The sequence below is a fragment of the Clupea harengus genome, chromosome 21, assembly GCF_900700415.2.
Source record: "Clupea harengus chromosome 21, Ch_v2.0.2, whole genome shotgun sequence".
Taxonomy (NCBI): domain Eukaryota; kingdom Metazoa; phylum Chordata; class Actinopteri; order Clupeiformes; family Clupeidae; genus Clupea; species Clupea harengus.
Window position 1 is genome coordinate 920,197 of NC_045172.1, and position 19,127 is coordinate 939,323.

General features: G+C 41.8%; 2 protein-coding genes across 6 annotated transcripts in view; one reads left to right on the top strand and one right to left on the bottom strand.

Annotated features, from left to right (window-relative positions):
• Positions 1-425: 425 nt before the first annotated feature.
• Positions 426-8,679, top strand: LOC105896560. Of its 5 annotated transcripts, none has more exons than XM_042702850.1 (12): positions 426-658; positions 980-1,868; positions 1,956-2,101; positions 2,218-2,341; positions 2,423-3,652; positions 3,800-3,985; positions 4,107-4,252; positions 4,445-4,568; positions 4,650-5,660; positions 6,047-6,183; positions 6,264-6,381; positions 7,939-8,604. In XM_042702850.1, exons 2-12 carry the CDS (start codon positions 1,553-1,555, stop codon positions 8,352-8,354), a joined length of 3,954 nt encoding a protein of 1,317 aa, XP_042558784.1. In that variant the 5' UTR covers positions 426-658; positions 980-1,552; the 3' UTR covers positions 8,355-8,604. The 5 variants fall into 5 exon arrangements, with proteins under 5 accessions (XP_042558784.1, XP_012678786.2, XP_042558785.1 ...); XM_012823332.3 differs by having other exon boundaries at positions 3,887-3,985; XM_042702851.1 differs by adding an exon at positions 7,784-7,821 and having other exon boundaries at positions 429-658; positions 2,423-3,985; positions 7,939-8,027.
• A 25-nt stretch (positions 8,680-8,704) lies between these two features.
• The window catches only part of tpp2 (tripeptidyl peptidase 2), a 10,981-nt gene continuing 558 nt past the window's right edge, over positions 8,705-19,127 (bottom strand). The window contains exons 2-11 of the mRNA XM_031559145.1: positions 19,103-19,122; positions 18,545-18,789; positions 16,969-17,047; positions 15,690-15,728; positions 12,820-12,971; positions 12,468-12,564; positions 12,225-12,355; positions 11,690-11,975; positions 11,341-11,460; positions 8,705-10,588 (exon numbers count right to left, since the gene is read on the bottom strand). Coding sequence (XP_031415005.1) covers positions 10,499-10,588; positions 11,341-11,460; positions 11,690-11,975; positions 12,225-12,355; positions 12,468-12,564; positions 12,820-12,971; positions 15,690-15,728; positions 16,969-17,047; positions 18,545-18,789; positions 19,103-19,122 — 1,259 coding nt within the window. The 3' untranslated portion in view covers positions 8,705-10,498. The remainder of the gene's footprint in view (positions 10,589-11,340; positions 11,461-11,689; positions 11,976-12,224; positions 12,356-12,467; positions 12,565-12,819; positions 12,972-15,689; positions 15,729-16,968; positions 17,048-18,544; positions 18,790-19,102; positions 19,123-19,127) is intronic.

Below are 19,127 nucleotides of genomic sequence, written 5' to 3' on the forward strand. Positions count from 1 at the left end.
CTACTTTTGCCTGTTGTTTCTCAAATAAGGTATTTGGTGAACTCTTTATAACAACTGAAAAGGTGTACCATTTTCCACCAAGATTATATTTTGAACCAGGCCATGTTCTGAATGCACTATTCGATCTACAAGAATACTGAGTACAGAGTAATTTGTATGGCCTGACGATTAGGTATGTCATGAGGTTAAAGTAAGCATACTGTCAGCTCTTGTTGACAATATGTGAATCCTGGAGATGCTCTCCTGATACCTCCACCCAACATTCAAAGCCAGACATTCCCCATGTACTGTAGTGCATGATTGAGTGTTTGTGCCCATATGCGAGTCTGGGGATCTCATTAGTCACTGCCTAAAAATACAGCTCTGACCTTGTGATGCTGGGTGTGTCCTGGTGGATGTTGCCTCTACAACCGTCTGACCTTGTGATGCTGGGTGTGTCCTGGTGGATGTTGCCTCTACAATCGTCTGACCTTGTGATGCTGGGTGTGTCCTGGTGGATGTTGCCTCCACAACCGTATTTCTATAAAGTCTGCACTTGCACGGATGCACTTGAGCACACGTAATGCACGTGAAGGTTTCTTGCATGTCACAGAGAATCATAAAAGTGAGGGTATGAAGTAAGAATGTAACCAGAAGATGAAAGGAAATCTAAATTAAGGTTAGTAATAATAATTTATTATTGCAATGCATAAAAGTATACGTAATATTTAGAATTTGTTCTTTAATGATAATTTGTCTTAAATGTTTCTTTAATGCAATGGAAATAGTAAGTGATGACAATATACAGAATTACCTTGAAAGTATGTAGGCTCTGGCTTTGTATTATTGTACTGGGTCAGATCGTTTCTCTTCTGGGTTAGGCCATTCTAGAAAAAAGGATCGGGGTCTAGTTTGATGTGCGAGTTTAACCAGACCACTGTTTCTTGGCCGTGTTAAGAGTAAGGTGAATACTCATGAATGTTCATGTGACTTGATACAGATGAATGGAGGACAGCCACAGACCTGCCAGAGATACTTGAGAACCTGAGAAGCAACTAGTTAAGAAACACCAGGGGGGCGCTGCAAGCACAACGCTTCCCACAACACCAGGGGCCGCTGCAAGTACAACGCTTCCCACAACACCAGGGGAACGCTGCAAGTACAACGCTTCCCACAACACCAGGGGAACGCTGCAAGTACAACGCTTCCCACAACACCAGGGGGGCGCTGCAAGTACAACGCTTCCCACAACGCTGTTAGCAGCTGATGTTTTATACCACCATGTTTATTTGGAAGAGCTTCTGGTTACCATACACAATTTTTGATAGCCAGGTCCCAGCCTGATCTAAGCAAAGTTCACTTCCCATCTGATCTGTCATTCATATAGAATGTCAAAGAACACTTTCAGACCGCACTTCTGGCCGTGTGAGATGTGATTCTCAGGAGTCACAGAAGGAACATGACTGATGTCTGATTGAAAAACCACAGGAACATAAACACATGGACACAAACAGAATATTTAAAGGCAAAGACAGTAAATAAAACAAAGTAGTCCAAGAAATGTAAGAGGAGAATGATCCACGATGAGATGAATAAAACCAAGGATACCAATGAACAGACACTTAAGAAAGGGCGGAGGCAGAAACTAAAGGTAGAATTAAACATGAATGTATCATATGATGATCGTGATCGTCTGGCAAATAACATGTTAGGACCAGAGGACGACTCACACCAACAGGTGGAACATGAAGAAACTAATGACACAGAGAGGGAATGTTGTGGAGAGGATGATGAACATGAGGTAGAGGAAATAGAAAATGGTGTTGTAGATGATAGCTATGATGACGAGGAACAGAAATGTGAAGAAAACGAAATAATGAAAGCCTCTGGTGAGTATCGTACGACTTTCCGAATATTACAGTCCCTTCACTGATCATGTACCAGACTCACCTGCATCTCTTTCTCCACCCAAACAGAGAATCCTGATACAAAGTCGGCTTCTAAGAGCACATGGTCAACAAGTTTCTACTACAGACCAGAAAAAGAAATTCACAACTTTGCTGGTTGTAAGATCTGCATTTATGAATCCTTGGATTCCTACGGTTCCATGATCTGGCCAGGGGTGAGCACTAAGAACGCTTAGACAAGGAGAAAGAACACATTGTGAATTTATTCTAACCGTGTTTGAATAATGTTACTAAGAACAATTGTAAAAGCAATGATCTCTGGAACCCACAGTCAGTTGCTCTGTGTACGTACCTGGACTCACCAGCAGGCCGACAGCAGGTTAATCTACTTGATAAATCAGCCATTGAGATTGGAGCAGGGACTGGCCTATTATCAATCGTGGCCACTCTCCTTGGTAAGTATAAATGTACACAAGAGGCTTGAAGGACAAAATCTATGGGATTTCACTGGTTTAAGATGTGTACATGTTCTTTAGGTGCCAAGGTAACTGCTACTGACCTTCCAGAAATTCTGGGGAATCTGAGATGCAACCTGTCACGGAACACCAAGTGGCGCTGCAGACATCCAGCCCAAGTAGCAGCTCTCTCCTGGGCACATGACCTGGAAAACACCTTCCCCCGCTCTGGTCCCCGTTATGATTATGTGCTGGCAGCTGATGTGGTCTACCACCACAGCTACTTGGATGAGCTGTTGGTCACCATGATTCACTTCTGCCAACCAGGCACAGTCATGATTTGGTCCAACAAGATTCGTTTTGAAGCCGACTTAGGTTTTATAGAGCGCTTTAAGGAAGCCTTCCATACCACACTGCTGGCTGAAGAAGATGAAGTGAGAATATACATGGCCACTGCACGGGAGGTACAAGAAGATTCTGGACACATGATTCAGACTGAGGAGCAACGGGAGGAGAAAGACCAAACTGTAAAAGAGGAGGAAACCGTAGGTCCTATGGAGGACGTTATGACAGAGAACAAGATTGGGATAATTCAGGAAGGGAAAACACTGATATGTTCAGATGAAGATGTGGAAGGTAGAGAGAAGGAGAGAAATGCAGAGGAGAAACACGAGGACAAGCATGTTATTGAGAATAGGGAGAGGAACGGAGATGTGAAAATAAACACAGACGCATCCAATGGCCTTAAAGAAGGGGAGGATGACTTCAAAAATGAAGATGAGAAATATCAGCAGGAAATTGATGAACTGAACCCGTCAGTATCATACGAAACACACAACACTGATGGCTTCATACAGAACGAAATGTATGAACAGTCATTCACACAGAATTCTAACAAAGCCATTAATGACCCATCTGTGACTGAGAGAGACGAGGCAGAAATATCTAGGGCTTCATCTCAGGAGTCACAGCAGGGAAATAACATTCTGGTTGAAATTCCACAGGATGAAGGCCATCTGGACACTAAGAAAACCTTTAGAGACACAGACAATGAACATCACAAGGTAGTCCAAGAGATTAAAGAGGAGGAATGGAACAACAAACATGAGATGAATAAAAACAAACATATCTGTGAACAGATCATTCACAGAGGGTTAACACAGGCACCAGAGAAGGTCGAAATAAACACAAATGTGTCCCACATGTATGGAGACTGTGTGGCAAATGACATGCTAGGATTAAAACAACATTCTGCACCAGAGGTGAGCAATGAACACAATGATGACCTGGAGGGAGAGTGTTGTGAAGAAGATGATGAGGGGGAGTGTTGTGAAGAAGATGATGACCTGGAGGGAGAGTGTTGTGAAGAAGATGATGAGGGAGAGTGTTGTGAAGAAGATGATGACCTGGAGGGAGAGTGTTGTGAAGAAGATGATGAGGGAGAGTGTTGTGAAGAAGATGATGAGGGGGAGTGTTGTGAAGAAGATGATGACCTGGAGGGAGAGTGTTGTGAAGAAGATGATGAGGGGGAGTGTTGTGAAGAAGATGAGGTAGATGAGGGAGAACAAACAGCAAGTGGTGATGTAGGTGATAGCTATGGCAAAGCTCAGCAAGATGGAGGAAAAGAGAATGTGAAAACCTCTGGTGAGTACCACACACCATGGTGGTGAAATGATAGTATTTTCACTGAACATGTGATTATGTGTTGGGACCTCAAGCATCAGACACACCTAGAATTCATCTTTTTCTCTCTCCACCCAAACAGAGAATCATGTCACAAAGATGACACATAAGAGCACATGGTCACCAAGTCTCTACTACAGACCAGAAAAAGAAATGCACAACTTTGCTGGTTGTGAGATCTGCATTTATGAATCCTTGGATTCCTACGGTTCCATGATCTGGCCAGGGGTGAGCACTAAGAACACTTAGACAAGGAGAAAGAACACATTGTAAATGTATTCTGTTATTAAGAAACTCTCTTTTATATTCACAAAACATAAAATATTGTAAACCATTAACTTGACAGCAATGTTAAGATATTCATGTTTGAATAATGTTACTAAGAACAATTGTAAAAGCAATGATCTCTGGAACCCACAGTCAGTTGCTCTGTGTACGTACCTGGACACACCAGCAGGCCGACAGCAGGTTAATCTACTCGATAAATCAGCCATTGAGATTGGAGCAGGGACTGGCCTATTATCAATCGTGGCCACTCTCCTTGGTAAGTATGAATGCACAACAGATGCTTGAAGGACCAAATCTATGGGATTTCACTGGTTTAAGATGTGTAAATGTTCTTTAGGTGCCAAGGTAACTGCTACTGACCTTCCAGAAATTCTGGGGAATCTGAGATGCAACCTGTCACGGAACACCAAGTGGCGCTGCAGACATCCAGCCCAAGTAGCAGCTCTCTCCTGGGCACATGACCTGGAACACACCTTCCCCCGCTCTGGTCCCCGTTATGATTATGTGCTGGCAGCTGATGTGGTCTACCACCACAGCTACTTGGATGAGCTGTTGGTCACCATGATTCACTTCTGCCAACCAGGCACAGTCATGATTTGGTCCAACAAGATTCGTTTTGAAACCGACTTAGGTTTTATAGAGCGCTTTAAGGAAGCCTTCCATACCACACTGCTGGCTGAAGAAGATGAAGTGAGAATATACATGGCCACTGCACGGGAGGTACAAGAAGATTCCGGACAAATGATGCAGACTGAGAAGCACTGGGAGGAGAAAGACCAAACTGTAAAAGAGGAGGAAACCGTAGGTCCTATGGAGGACATTATAACAGAGAACAAGATTGGGATAATTCAGGAAGGGAAAACATTGATATGTTTAGATGAAGATGTGGAAGGTAGAGAGCAGGAGAGAAATGCAGAGGAGAAACATGAGGACAAGCATGTTATTGAGAATAGGGAGAGGATAGGGAATGTGAAAATAAACACAGACGCATCCAATGGCCTTAAAGAAGGGGAGGATGACTTCAAAAATCAGGAGAAAGAGCAAACTGTAAAAGAGGAGGATAACGTATGTCCTACGGAGGACGTTATGACAGAGAACAAGATAGGAATAATTCAGGAAGGGAAAAAGCCTAGATGTATAGATGAAGATGTGGAAGGTAGAGAGCAGGAGAGAAATGCAGAAGAGAAACATGACAAGGATGTTAACTATGAGAAAAGCGAGAGGATAGGAAACGCATCTGATGGTCAAAAAGAAGGGAAGCATTACTTGGAAAATGAATATGAGGAATATGAAGACAAAGTGGATCAAAACACACATTCTGGAACACTTGAAAGCAATGGATTAAACTGTGAGTATTTTAATCTGTGAGTCTTGTTATATATAGAATGTTTGTTAAATGTTAAAAGTTAAATGTAACTTTAAAACTTCATTAAAAAAGTCATTTTAATAATCAAGCAAAATGTAATCTTAAAGTCCCATTATGCAAGCATTGGTATTTTTTGCTACTGAGCTCCCCCTAAAGTTGTAACGATTCCATAATAAAAAGAATCATCATTGATCATAGAAAAAGCTATCTTTTTCCTGGATGTGTTAAGAAATGTTTCTATTTGTTTAATTCATCCAGAAAATAATATTTTGACAAGAATTCTCTACTTACCCACATTTCATTACTAAGAAGAAATCAAAATATTTTCACAACTTTAAAGTGCCTACATTCTTCTCTTTCTATGGAAGCTAAGAGCAATCAGGCACATGTTCAAGTGCTACCTCACAGGCCCCTTGACCACTCAGACCCTGGAAGAGAAATCCATAATTTTGTTGGATGTGAAATAACTGTACAAAGGTGGCACGGAGGAAAATGTGGGCCTGCGGTGAGTATTAAAAAATCTACCGATCATAAGTTTTGTATTTGTGTATTACAAACAAATCTTGAACTCTTGTTCTGTTTCAGACAGTGACTCTCTGTAAATTCTTAGAGACTAACACTCAGCAAGTCAATTTCCATGGCAAATCAGTGTTGGAACTGGGAGCTGGTACTGGCATGGTGTCTATTGTTGCCAGTCTTCTTGGTAAGTAGCCTAAGTAGTAAACATGCTTGGAATTGAGTGTGAGAATTTCAAACTGAAATATCATACAGGAGAACATCTATAGATCAGTATCGTGGTAATAAGTGGGTAGAGTTGAACAGCAAGTTGTTTCTAAACTATTATCTAGCAATTGTGATAACAATAAAATGTCTGTGACAAAATGGTGATATCTTGGTGGTGATTATGTACTGTTAAGGAATATTTTTTCTTGGTAATCATGGGGAATGTACTGAATTTCACCATTTCATGAGGGTACTACATGGGCACTGCCCCAATCACTGGATTATCTTCTAACATTGAAAAAGTAACCCTGCTATTGTCAACATATTGCTCTTACAATACATATTGCATTTTACAATACAGTACATTACATTATATTTTGTTACAGACTTTTTACCACAGCTGTTGCTTGGAAATAACTTGGAAATTAATAAGTAATTTCATGGTATGAGTTGTTACCATTGTTTTAGATGATATTACCAATCTGTAAAGTGTTAAGTATTAATGTACATATTCAGGGTTCTAAAAGGCAGTGTTTATTGGACTTTACCAGATGTTGGTAAGATGACGCAATGCTATTTGGCTAAATAACACAGTTGAGGTACTGTGTCTTAAAGAGGAATGTTCGGGCAGTCAAACAGTGCCACAAGACAAGTGCTTTTATGATGATGTTCCGATGAGTGATTTAGCAGGGTGATTTTTTGCAACACAATTTGTTTTTGTAATGGTTTGTTACATGCTAAGACACCCTAAACCAACTTTATCTCAGAACTGATACAGGGCGACGCTCCAATGGGGGCAATTACATCATTTGATGAGAATGCATCCATAACCAATTGAGCCACTGGAGAATGCATCCATAACCAGTTGAGCCACTGGAATAGGCGCAGGAAACAGTTTACATCTAGATAGTTCAAGCCACGCTTCTTGTCCTGGCCTTAAACCACGGAATTTGATTATTTTGCAGAGAACAAAGAGAGCTTGCCTAAAGTCATGACTCATATGATAGAAATGAATGTTTGGCCCCCCTTTAAGACCGGGCCCGGTGCATCTGATTTAAGATACCTTAGTTTCTTGTGCAATGGCTGCCTGATGTCTGAAAGAGCTTGAAAGTGCATAGCCCTTTGAGTAGGGAGTGGGAATATCCGCTGTGTTTATCTGCAATTTGACACTTTTTGAGGTATGTGTTTATAGGTAATTAGTTCTGGCATCATTTTTTAACACATTTTGATGGTAATCGGTCATGTGGTCATGACACACACACCTTGTGCCAGGTATGGCATGGACCACCACGTGAGAATGTAGGGAAAGCTTTTAGAGCACAACATTGCCAAGCAAGCTTTAATCGGTGCCAATTGTTTTGTTATTGGTTTTTGCCTTTCAGGTAGTTAGCTCCATGGGTTTAGGGACCACATTTGAAAGGTAGGACCAACAGAAGTTTCCATAACCTGTTCTGTAAATGTGTCATGTAAATCTTTCAAATAACCATGAAAAAAGCTAATTGATTAGAACTGATCAAAACACTGATCAACCCCAAAGGTGCCTGGGTGACGGCGACTGACCTGCCGGAGGTGTTGGAGAGCCTGACTGAGAACCTGGATGCAAACACCAAAGGGCGCTCAAAATACTCACCACAAGTAGAAGTGTTACCATGGGGACATAACCTTGCTCGGTCATTCCCAGTGTCCATATACCACTATGACTACATCCTTGCAGCAGACGTAGTCTACAGTCGTCACGGCAACCTGAATGAGCTTCTGGACACCATGTGTCACTTCTGTCAGCATGGAACCACCCTAATTTGGGCAAACGAGTTTCACCACAAGTCAGACCTGGCCTTCAAAGCCAAACTCAAGAAGGCTCTTCACACCAAGCTGCTTGTGGAGGTAGGAGATGTGAAGATCTACATAGCCAGGGGGAAGGTTACAGGGACACCCTCCTCCTGGACCATCTGACTGTACTGATGCACTGATGTTTGAAGGTCACAGGGACACCCTCCTTCTGGACCATCTGACTGTACTGATGCACTGAGGTTTGAAGTCAGAAGTTCTTGGCTGGTACTGATACTAAACATCTGGACAAACAAGGTCTCAGCAAGTTCAGACTCTAAGGATATAGGAGCATGGTTTTCTCAATCTCAACATACATCTCATTTAGCAAATACCTCAAAATATCTTGAACTTAAATAAAATCATTTTTTTTATGGTGAACTGGTTGATCATGTTGCCTCCCTCACCACATATTTTATGGAAACACAAACAGTCTACTAAAGATAGAGAAGCTAAAAACAAAGTCACCAGATGTGTGATATTTTGTCTGTTTTTATTTTCACTTTCAAATAACTTTGAAAGGTTGTGACATAACTCTACACATTCAGTGAGATAACAAAAGAGTATGACTGGAGTCCATAGGAAACAAGACAGTGTGAAGTAATACTTGTACATACAGTTACAACTAAATGTATGGATGAGCTAGGTTTATTCTATACTTTATAATTACAATTTCATAAATATTTCTGAGAGGTCTTTGACATCAAACCTGTATGTGATATGCAACCCGTGACTGAAGTCATATGAGGATGTCCAAGTTAGTTTGAGTTTTAAGGCAATCTTGAGAGGAACTGCTGTAAATAAAGTCATAACAGCAAAACCCGGAACAGAAAAAAAACAAAATGATTTGTTTATAACACACAGGGGTCGGGAAGGAAGATCAGTCAGTACCTTCCTCACATATCCTCCTCCCAGTACTAGACACTCCAGTCCTGGGATGCACAAGACAACGGTCAAAGGTCTCAACAGTAGGATGTCTGTGATATAGTCCGAGTCCATGGTGACTTTGGCATTGGTGGTCATGCATACAAATTCAGTTTCGCACGCACAAAAGAAAAACAGGCCTTGTTAAAAATGTCTGGCTACATGAAGTGTTTGTTTTTTTAAATGAAACAACACAATTAAGGGAGGACAGGACATGTTACATTCTAACACACACACACACACACACACACACACACACACACACACACACACGTTTGTAATGAGTCATTCTTGAGAGGGTAGAAGACTGAACCTGGCCTGTTTCAGCTGTGTGAATAAAAAGCTCAGTCACATTTATTCTGAATGTACAAAAAACTGTTACAAAACATGCATACATTTTACAGAAATGTCAGAAAATAATATGGATTAATTACATTTGATATTGCCTTGGTAACTGTTTGTGATAATGCACATCTACAAATTCCTTCACAGAGAATGGGGTGACACTTCATGTGGACCCTCCATGTTAAGATTGTCATAACCATGTCCTGACCAACAGAATGATCCGGTCATCAGCCATCATATAGTCATTGTTGAACGAGACAAACATGTTGCCAGGATCACTAATAGTCATCACAGCTCTCAGAATAATATGTGACATAGGTGTTATGTTATTAGCTAATCAGCGGTCAACCCACCAAATATTTTGAGAGCTGTCGTAAACAAAACAGACCATGTTAACTAGACACTGTTTTATCACTGGGCATGGCCTACTTTGGCATGTCAGGATGTGTCATGACAGGTTTATGACATGGTTATGTCAATGTTACGACAGAAGGTTTAGAGAAAGTGTTACTGACAACTGTTTATGATTCAAGGAGGCTACCATTAACCCAATGGTCCAACAGACACACCCAGTGTCCACCAGGGGTTTACACATACAGAGATAAAGACCAGGACACTGAGAGTGCACCTCTTGACCACATTCAGAATGACATTTACTCAGTATTACAGAGAAAGTGTGTGACACTGAAATGAGCTGAGCACTTCTTTCTCTGTTGTGCTTGAGCGTTCGATTATGTTTTCTATATTAATGAGGGTGCCGTGTGCAGAGGGCCACACGCTGTGGGGAGGAATTAGGTTCTTCTGTAGAGTGCTCAGAAAAGGACTTTGCTTATGATCAATCAATCAATCAATCAATCAGTTTCAACCTGTAAGTTCTACTGCATTTATCAGAGTGAGTGGTCTGCATTTGTTTGTATTGCGTGTGTCTGTGCATTTTGCATTTTGAACATGCAAGCAGCCCATAGGCAGCCAGTTAAAATGCCAGCGGGACCTGCGGGCCCTTAAAAGGGTGTGTAGTCAGACGGGTACATGATGGGCAGCCAGCTGTCACTGAAGTTGGCACAGTGCATCCACTCCAGGGAGCGCATCAACTGCAGAAAACAGAGGGACAGAGCAGAAGACATTAACAGCACTTCCTCCATAAATACTGTGTGGTGGTCACACATACTGCTCCAGATCTTTAAACTAAATGGTACGTAACCTAACTCCTGCCGTATATACAGCTGTTCATCACATAACATTAAATCCAAAGGGTTCCAAAGTTGTAAGTGTAGTAACCACCATGCCTTAAAAGATTAATACAGATTCCCACTCTATTCTTCAATAGAATTCATCCCATCCCAAACACCCAAATACATTTGTAATGACGATGCTGATTTTCCTGAGAAAAACACTGACATTAATTATTTAACTAGGACTAGGTCATTCCATGTAATAATTGTTTTCCACATTACCATTGGGCATTTCAACACATCATCATCATTTGCCAGACTTTGTTTGAATAAAAAGGTCTATGACCAGACACCATATGACACCGTTAGTGTATTTGGTTTTGTTTGTTACGTTTGTGTGCGCACAGTCTCTTTGCAAATGCACATTTTGCCACTGGTCGTGTCTACATAAACCAGGCCCACTGGTCTGTAAATGCAGTTATTGCAATGATTGCCTACATTGTCTATGAAATGCCACATTAACATAGCATTTTAATTGGCATAGGCCATATTGTCATTTATTCTTCTGATCAGGGTTTTGATTTAAATGTTACCCAATATTTTGAGACCATGTCATCACCAGCAATATGGGAAATCCTGCAGCCAATATGGAAGCCAGGAATGCAGCCTACCTGAGCACAATTCTTCCAGTTGTCTTTGCTGGGTCTGTCTTCAACAATTTTAGATGCATACTTCAAAGCCCTCCCATACATCTTGTTCACAAGCGCGTGCTTGTAGGAAAAGCTTAAAACCTAAGAGAAAAACAAAACAGGTTAATATCTCATACTGCTCTGCAGTGAAAGGACAGGTTCATATCTCATACTGCTCTGCAGTGAAAGGAGAGATAGCATCACACATTTTTGTAAACGTCTGAAAGTAAATACGAATATTTCACAATATCATCAGAGAGAGAGAGCCTGTGTACTAGTCTCTGGTGGTCATTGAAACAGACTGAATGAATACCAATCATCATCTACACACCTTTGTATCTGTGAGGTCTGCCCATTTTTGCACCTCCCAGAAAGTGTCATTCAGGGCACTGGCCACATCCTGTGAGTCGTCGTCAGAGCTGCCCACACCCAGGGGACCGGCCCCATCGATGGCTCCCACACCCGGGGGACCGGCCCCATCGATGGCTCCCACACCCGGGGGACCGGCCCCAGCTATGGCTCCCTCCTCCAGTGGAGCCTGCAGCAGCTGATCAGCCAGACCGCAGCCTTTCCTGCACAGAGCATCCAACAGAGACGACTTCTGCTTCTCCATGTCGCTGTACACACACACACACACACACACACACACACACACACACACACACACACACACACACACACACACACACACACACACACACACACACACACACACACACACACACACACACACACACACACACACACACACACGGAGAGAAACAAACAATAAATATGCAAAAGGTTACCCAAGGGCTTGTATTGTGAACTTGTTACCAAGGCAGCAGAGTAATGATTGCAGTGGAGTACAGCTATGGTTTTCAGACCTCTTGATGGTGGCAGCATCAGGCCGTGGGTCTGTCTTCAGTGAAAGGTAAACCGCCAGGGCTGTCTGGTCAATGTGGGAGACAACCACATCTGCTGCAGCTACAATATCGGCCAGCCGTTTCAATCGCTCCTGCACAGTAGATTACAGTCAGGCATAACCAATCATCCAATGAAAACCAGTTGAAGTATCCAGCACTCCAGCACAATAGAAAGCTGAGCCAACAAGACGAAATGAATGGCACCTTCTCTGAATCCAGCTGGTGCAGACGCTGGACATGAAGCGGTAAATAGGTACTGAAGTTCTCCTTCAGCTCCTCATAAACAGTGTTGTTATCTAACCTGGGAGAGTGAAGGAGAGGACAGGAACACACTGAGTATCAACGCACAAACAACTCACTGCAGTTTAATAGCTCCATATCCAAGTAGTGTCAAAATACAAACCAGCACTTATTCTGAAGCACAACATTGGAAACAAACACACGCCGAAAGTTAAAGCAGAATGGCGGTCCATCCTCCTCTGACTGTCCTGTATATGAAGTGTATTAGGGCTCACTTATTGATGGCTAGGTGTTGCAGAAAGCTGACAATACTCACTTGGTCATCCACTGGATTTTCAAATCCCTGAGGGCTTCAGAGAACTCTTCTTTTACATCCTTCTCCTTCTCTCCATCCTTCTCTTTCTCTTTTCCACCGTTCTTGGCTTTGTTGGGGGCAGAGATCAGGTGGTAGACCAGTGGGACAGTGTCCTAAAGAGGCCACAGGAGAACACAGACATGTCAAAACATCACTTTACAGCATGTGACATAAGCATCAGAACCACAAAGACTCTCCTGAGACGAGCTGAAATGACCATATCTCAAGAGCACACCTTCATTGAGCTGCAACGCCAACATTGGCACCTTGCACCATGACCACTTTGGGGAAGAATGTTCAGAAACTATAATCTTCGAGGACAGTGGTTTACACTGATAGCAAACAGTTTGTAACCAAAGAAAGAAATTGCAATGTGTCTGACAATATGCTTACTGCAAACGCAACATTGAATGGAGCGTTTGGGAAGCACGGTGAGAAAACATCAAATAACCCTGAATCAAAACACAGCTGGTTTACTTCACTCTTGGAACCCGAACTTACCGACGTAACGGGCTACTCTAATCTGCCATTATTCAATCAAGGAACTACTGAACTATTTAACTACTAGTTAAGTTGCAGACCTCTGCATCTTTTTAATATATATATATATATATATATGCTTACAAAAATAAGTGACACAGACAATGTGCATTCTAGGGGTAAAGTATAGCATCACAACAATGATGGCACTACAGTCCAACAGATAGTCACCCCTTAGTAACGCCTTAAATAAAGTCAGCAGAAATGTGACAACAGAATGCTTTGTTTTGTCTTTATTGCTAATGATACAATCAGAAGTAAGGTCTGTGTTTTGGAGAGGCTACAAATTCATGTGATTTCAAAAGCACATTACGTGCCTATACTATGTCATGCCACACCTTTAATGCCACCAAAAAAGATAGGTCATATCGTATATGAAACTTCCCCCCCCAGTTCATGTTCATTTGATGCCATCAGGCACATTCAAGTGAGTTCATCCCAAGATGACTCATAAATACAACATGGAAGGGAGAAATTAAACCAATTGTGAGTAATCTTTCGGAGGGAAAGCCTAGCCACAGCAGGAGTGAGGAGGAGGCATACTTATATGTGTTTCTGGCTAGGATGTCACATCCTAGAACCGTACGGTAAAAAGCTGTGAAATTGTGTTCACCAAACAGGGACGGGCCCCTGAGTCAAACCCTTAGTCCCTCAGCACCAACATTACAGGTGACGGGCCCCTGAGTCAAACCCTTAGTCCCTCAGCACCAACATTACGAGGTGACGGTTTGATGTGTCAATGTTGGAGGTGCATTCATCGCACTCAACTATTTATTACTAATCTACTAATACACTCAATTGCATACATTTCTATCATACTGGATTTCTGCTATTTTTGATTTGATGAAAAAGTGCTTTTTTGGCAGAAATTATCTTTTCAAAAAAGGCTTAACAGGATGTATGCCCAAATCTCAACAACTCTTTGATGCATCTACATCAGCCTTGGTGGACTGTCTTGGGACCCTGTCCAGAGGATGTCTAACACAAAGTTTGACTTGACCCCTCGGGAGTTACTACAAATGCAAATGCGTTTTTGGTCATTATCTTTCATGTCTTTGGCCTAAAATCATTATTCCTGTTTCAGCTAATGCCTTGGTGATCTCGACATCAGCACATGTTGCCATATTGTGTTGCAACATGTGTATTCGATGGTGATGATGCCAAACACACGTTGGAAATGCTTGCCATCTTAGTAGAATTTCCCCTAAAAACATGTGAATCTAGATGACTTCAGGTTGTCATAGCAACTCTATTCTGCTAATAATGTGCTTGACCTCCACAATAATTACGAAATGGAATGCTATTTTAAAAAAGTCGTACACTTGCTTCCTAACTAGGTACTGAAGAAAAACACTGAAAATGTAACTGTAGAGATGTTATCATGTGTTTGGAGTATGAATGGCTGTGTGTCTATGTGCTCCATGGACATACTGTGGAAATTACCAACACCTGGAGACTCCACTTGGATACTTCACATGGCCCAGAGAGTTGGGCTCTGACCAGTTAGCACTGGGCTTTGTTGACTGTTGTTAAGATGTAAGTAGATTACAACCACAAAGTCTTCTATAAAAATAATGCAACTGTACAAATACATTGGACAGAGAATAATCAAGTGAGTATTTTTCCAAAATCTGTAAACCAGCTATGTTTTGATGTTTGGTTCATATACACACTGCTCACAAATGTTGAGGTGTGTTTCAAATGCAATTATCATCTTTCTGTCTGTCTGTCTGTCTGTCTGTCTGTCTGCCTGCCTGCCTGCCTGCCTGCCTGCCTGCCTGCCTGCCTGCCTGTCTGCCTGCCCGTCTGTCTGCCCGTCTACCTGCCTGCCTGTCTGTCTGCCTGTCTACTTGGCTACTGATGTGCCTATCTATTGATTAGGCAAGGCTTAACGCTATATTCTAGAAATGTTACTACACAGTGGCAGGCGTGTGTGTCTGACTCGGCAAAGAACAGTGTGAAAAAGCCTTCTACCTTAGAAAAGTTCTGAAAGACATTATTCAGGTCACTGCACATCTCTGAGCACACACAGTCACCATTGAGCACAACCTCTTCAGTTATCAGTGCTTAGGGAAGGAACAAACAGATGACTGGCATGAGAAAAATGAATGAAATTTGTTTTCGATAACACTGGTATATATAACAATCAATTCTTTTCACCCACTTGAAGGAAAAAATATAGATTTGCATCATGAACAAGTAACTTACCCTTTACATGTTTTGTGTTTGACTTGAACTGAGTAATTAAACTAGTGTCTTTAGAGAGTTCAGTAACCTAGGTCAGGCAGTACCTTTTTAAACTTTCCTTGTCGCTTTGCTGTGGCCTGGCCCTGGTGGTTGAAAACAATCATGAGAAAGAGAAAACAGGTGCACACTTGTCAAACATCCTTTCGCTCTCGGTCTCTCTCCCTCGCCTCTTTCTATATTTGATAGTTTGAATCGTCTCCTTCCAACCTAAATCTTCCTTTTATTACAAAGATGCATCCTCATCCAAGTGACTATGCTGAAAGGATCATGTCTTCATGCTCTGCTGTAGATCAATCTAAATGAACTTGGGTTGGTTCATTTCTGTGATGCTGAACAACAAAGGAACCCATAGATTGCTTTTCAAAGTTTCTTGGCAAATCACAGGAACTAAAAAAACAGCATTCTAAAATGGAGTTTTAAGTAGATGAGGTAGGGCAATAGGGTGATAGAATCAGATGACAATGGCTGACAAGGGCTGCAATACTGATGACTGAGTGTTTTACAGGCAAAAATCAGGGAGGAGAACTGGACTAGTTTTCTAAAGCAAGAAAAAAATCTCTTCTAATAATAAATGGTACATGACTCTATGTGGGGCAAAGTGTGTCTTCTCAATCAATGATATTATGTCTGTGCTCACCCAATCATCCGAAAAAAGATGGAACAAACTAGTGAGTCCCTAACCAAGACAGTTCCTACTTTAAAAAATCAACCTCACTCTTGAGAAGTGGTGAAGAGGGCTTGATGGAGAGACTAAGACTGTAAACTGGGCCTCTAAATTCATGGCTTGAGTCTTTCTTCAGTCAGTAACAAGCACTTCACTACAACACCTACCCCCAAAAAACGGATTCACTTCCATAGTTTAGATAGTTCATTCTAACATCTAAGAAGAAGAAGACCAGACCACAGGAAAAAATATTTTCACCTGACAATACAACTTAAAAAACTGAAATGATCCCAATAGTTGACCTTCTTTCTTTGATGCTTAGCTGAATTGGGTGGTTGCCTTGATGTCAAAAAACCATTGGAGCTGAACCTGTAAGGACCCTGAATACCCCTGCTCTAATGTGGGAAATGGTAAACACAGCTAACCACACTGGAAGATGTTACCCCTGGGAGAGATCTGTTCATTAAATATGCTTCACTAATAACACAATCATCCAAACCTAAACATGAAGTTCATCTTTCAGTGAAACCCAAGTAGATAAACAGTTTATCATCCAGCCCACTGCAGTCCCACAGAATTAAAAAGATGACACATGCAGCATGGTAAAATAGGTGCTTTGCACAGAGCCAAATAGCATACAAAGCAACAGGGCAACTCACTGCTTTCTTTCCGTACTCGGTCTTGGGGACAACCAAGGACCCCGTCAGGTAGCAGCCTGGACCCGTCCCTTTGGGAATTCTGTGAAGGAATAAACCAAACCAAACCAAACATCACTATACTGTGTAAAGGGATGGACAGGCTCATGCATATCTTTTGCATATTATAGAAATGACCATCACTTCAAAAAAAGGACAAACTGTGAGAACAAGATACTCTGCAAGTCTTCCAAAACAACGCCCTCGCTCACGATAGACACCTCCTCAAAAGTAATAAAAAAACTGTTTGATCAGTTTCGATATATTGGCTGGATGAATTGACAGAAAAGCACATAATTGAATGCTACTTGAAAAATTGAGCGTTTTTAAAAAGGAAAGTCTTCTCTGTAAGCATCAAAGACATTTCAGTTGGGGTTAAGGTAGAAAGATCCTGAGGATTTAACACAGGGGGATTTGGCTGCTCCAAGCTGTATAGCTGATCAAATCTGTTGTGACACTGCTTGATGAAGCTGTGAAGCTGTTACAGTCAAGCCATAGCCTGGTTGTGCTACGAAGTAACACTTTATTTTATATAGTTTGCATACAGGGGGTTTTAACAACAAAATTCTGATATTCACTAACTAAAGTCAAACCATATTGCTCTTAACTCAATAAAGTTTACTTATTAAACAAACCACAAGTCCATGTTGGCTAGTGCCTTCAAAACGTAGCCTCCCCCAGAATTTCAACAACATGAATGTAAACATGAAGTTGATTCTCACTGGTATATGTAGCACAATCAGTCAACGTCATAGACTGGAATGTTGTAGTCATTAGTAGGTAGTGTTCACCATCAGGTACACACATTGGTCAGTAGTTTGCTAGTTTGCAGTGGTTTGCTTTCTACTGTTGTGGTTTCTGTCCTATCCATGGGGAATCTGGTGAAGTCATTCGTTTAGTATGTGTTACATGTGGTACAGTTCACCTGAACTCCAGTGCACTTTGGATTTGGTGTGAAAGCTTTTCAATCTAACACCAGGAAGTAAAAGCTATTTATGACTGCTGACGGATCCAAAATCACCAGTAAATGTCAAATTATTTATTAACATGCAATTTTCTAAAATTATTAAGTCTTAAAATCAGTGACTAGAGAACAAATAACGTTATGTGGCTATACTTGAAGGTATCAGGTATGCTGTGCAAGCAAAGCTGCAAATGTATCTGGCATTGACGCTTGTCTCCACAAAACCTTCTTATCTGAGCAGCTTGTGACATTTAGAGAAAATGACCAAATTAACAAAAAGTAGAAAAAACGAATAGAGTGAGGCTTGCCATTTTCCCTGCCTTACTTTGCATGGTTGCCTGACGACATTGGTAAATAAAGGCTGCACATTGCTTACGTGTTGACTTAGACGGACCATGGTTTACAACCAACACATGTCATGTGAAAATAACCCAGCAGGCGCTAGAGGAGGGGGGGAATAGTTGCACTGGAGTTCGGAGCAGCAAAACGGACCAGGTGTGAAAACAGCCTTAGTGTCGTATGTTTTTACACAGCTGTGAAAATCAGGCTGGGTGTGTTTGTCTAGAGGGGACGTACTTGTCATCAGGCAGGGCTGTGATGTAGAATGGCTGACAGGCTCCTGGTGAGAGGGTGAGGGAGTTGACCTTCTTCTTGGCCAGCAGTGCAGCACGATGGCTTTCATAGACATCCAGGCTGAGCGTGGTGGACAGGCGGTGGGCCACGATGAAGGGTAGGTCCTTCAGACGCTCCAGCTCAGTCACCTGTTCGTGACGCACCTGCAGTCTCACGGTGTAGTCTCCCTTCTCCAGTTTCAGAGAGTACTGTGATCATACAGAAGATCACAAACACAAACACAGAATACACCGTGATGAGTCATTCTACTCGCTGTTTTCAAACCATAAGTAACTACTTAAAAACAAATAAGCACACATTTCTAGCTACCTAGTAAATTAAATTAAGTAAAAGCTAAATTTGTTTCAATGGGCCAAATCCGGGTGAGCTAGTGCCTGACAAGGCCAGTTGCGTTTCCATGGTCACTTCCAGGGCACGATCGTGCCTCCTCTGAGGTTACAGCCAGGGGCTTTTGGCACGCCGACTACCTCGGGCCAAATTGTGTTGTTTTAGTTTTTGTACCTGGTGTGGATATGCGTCCCCTGAT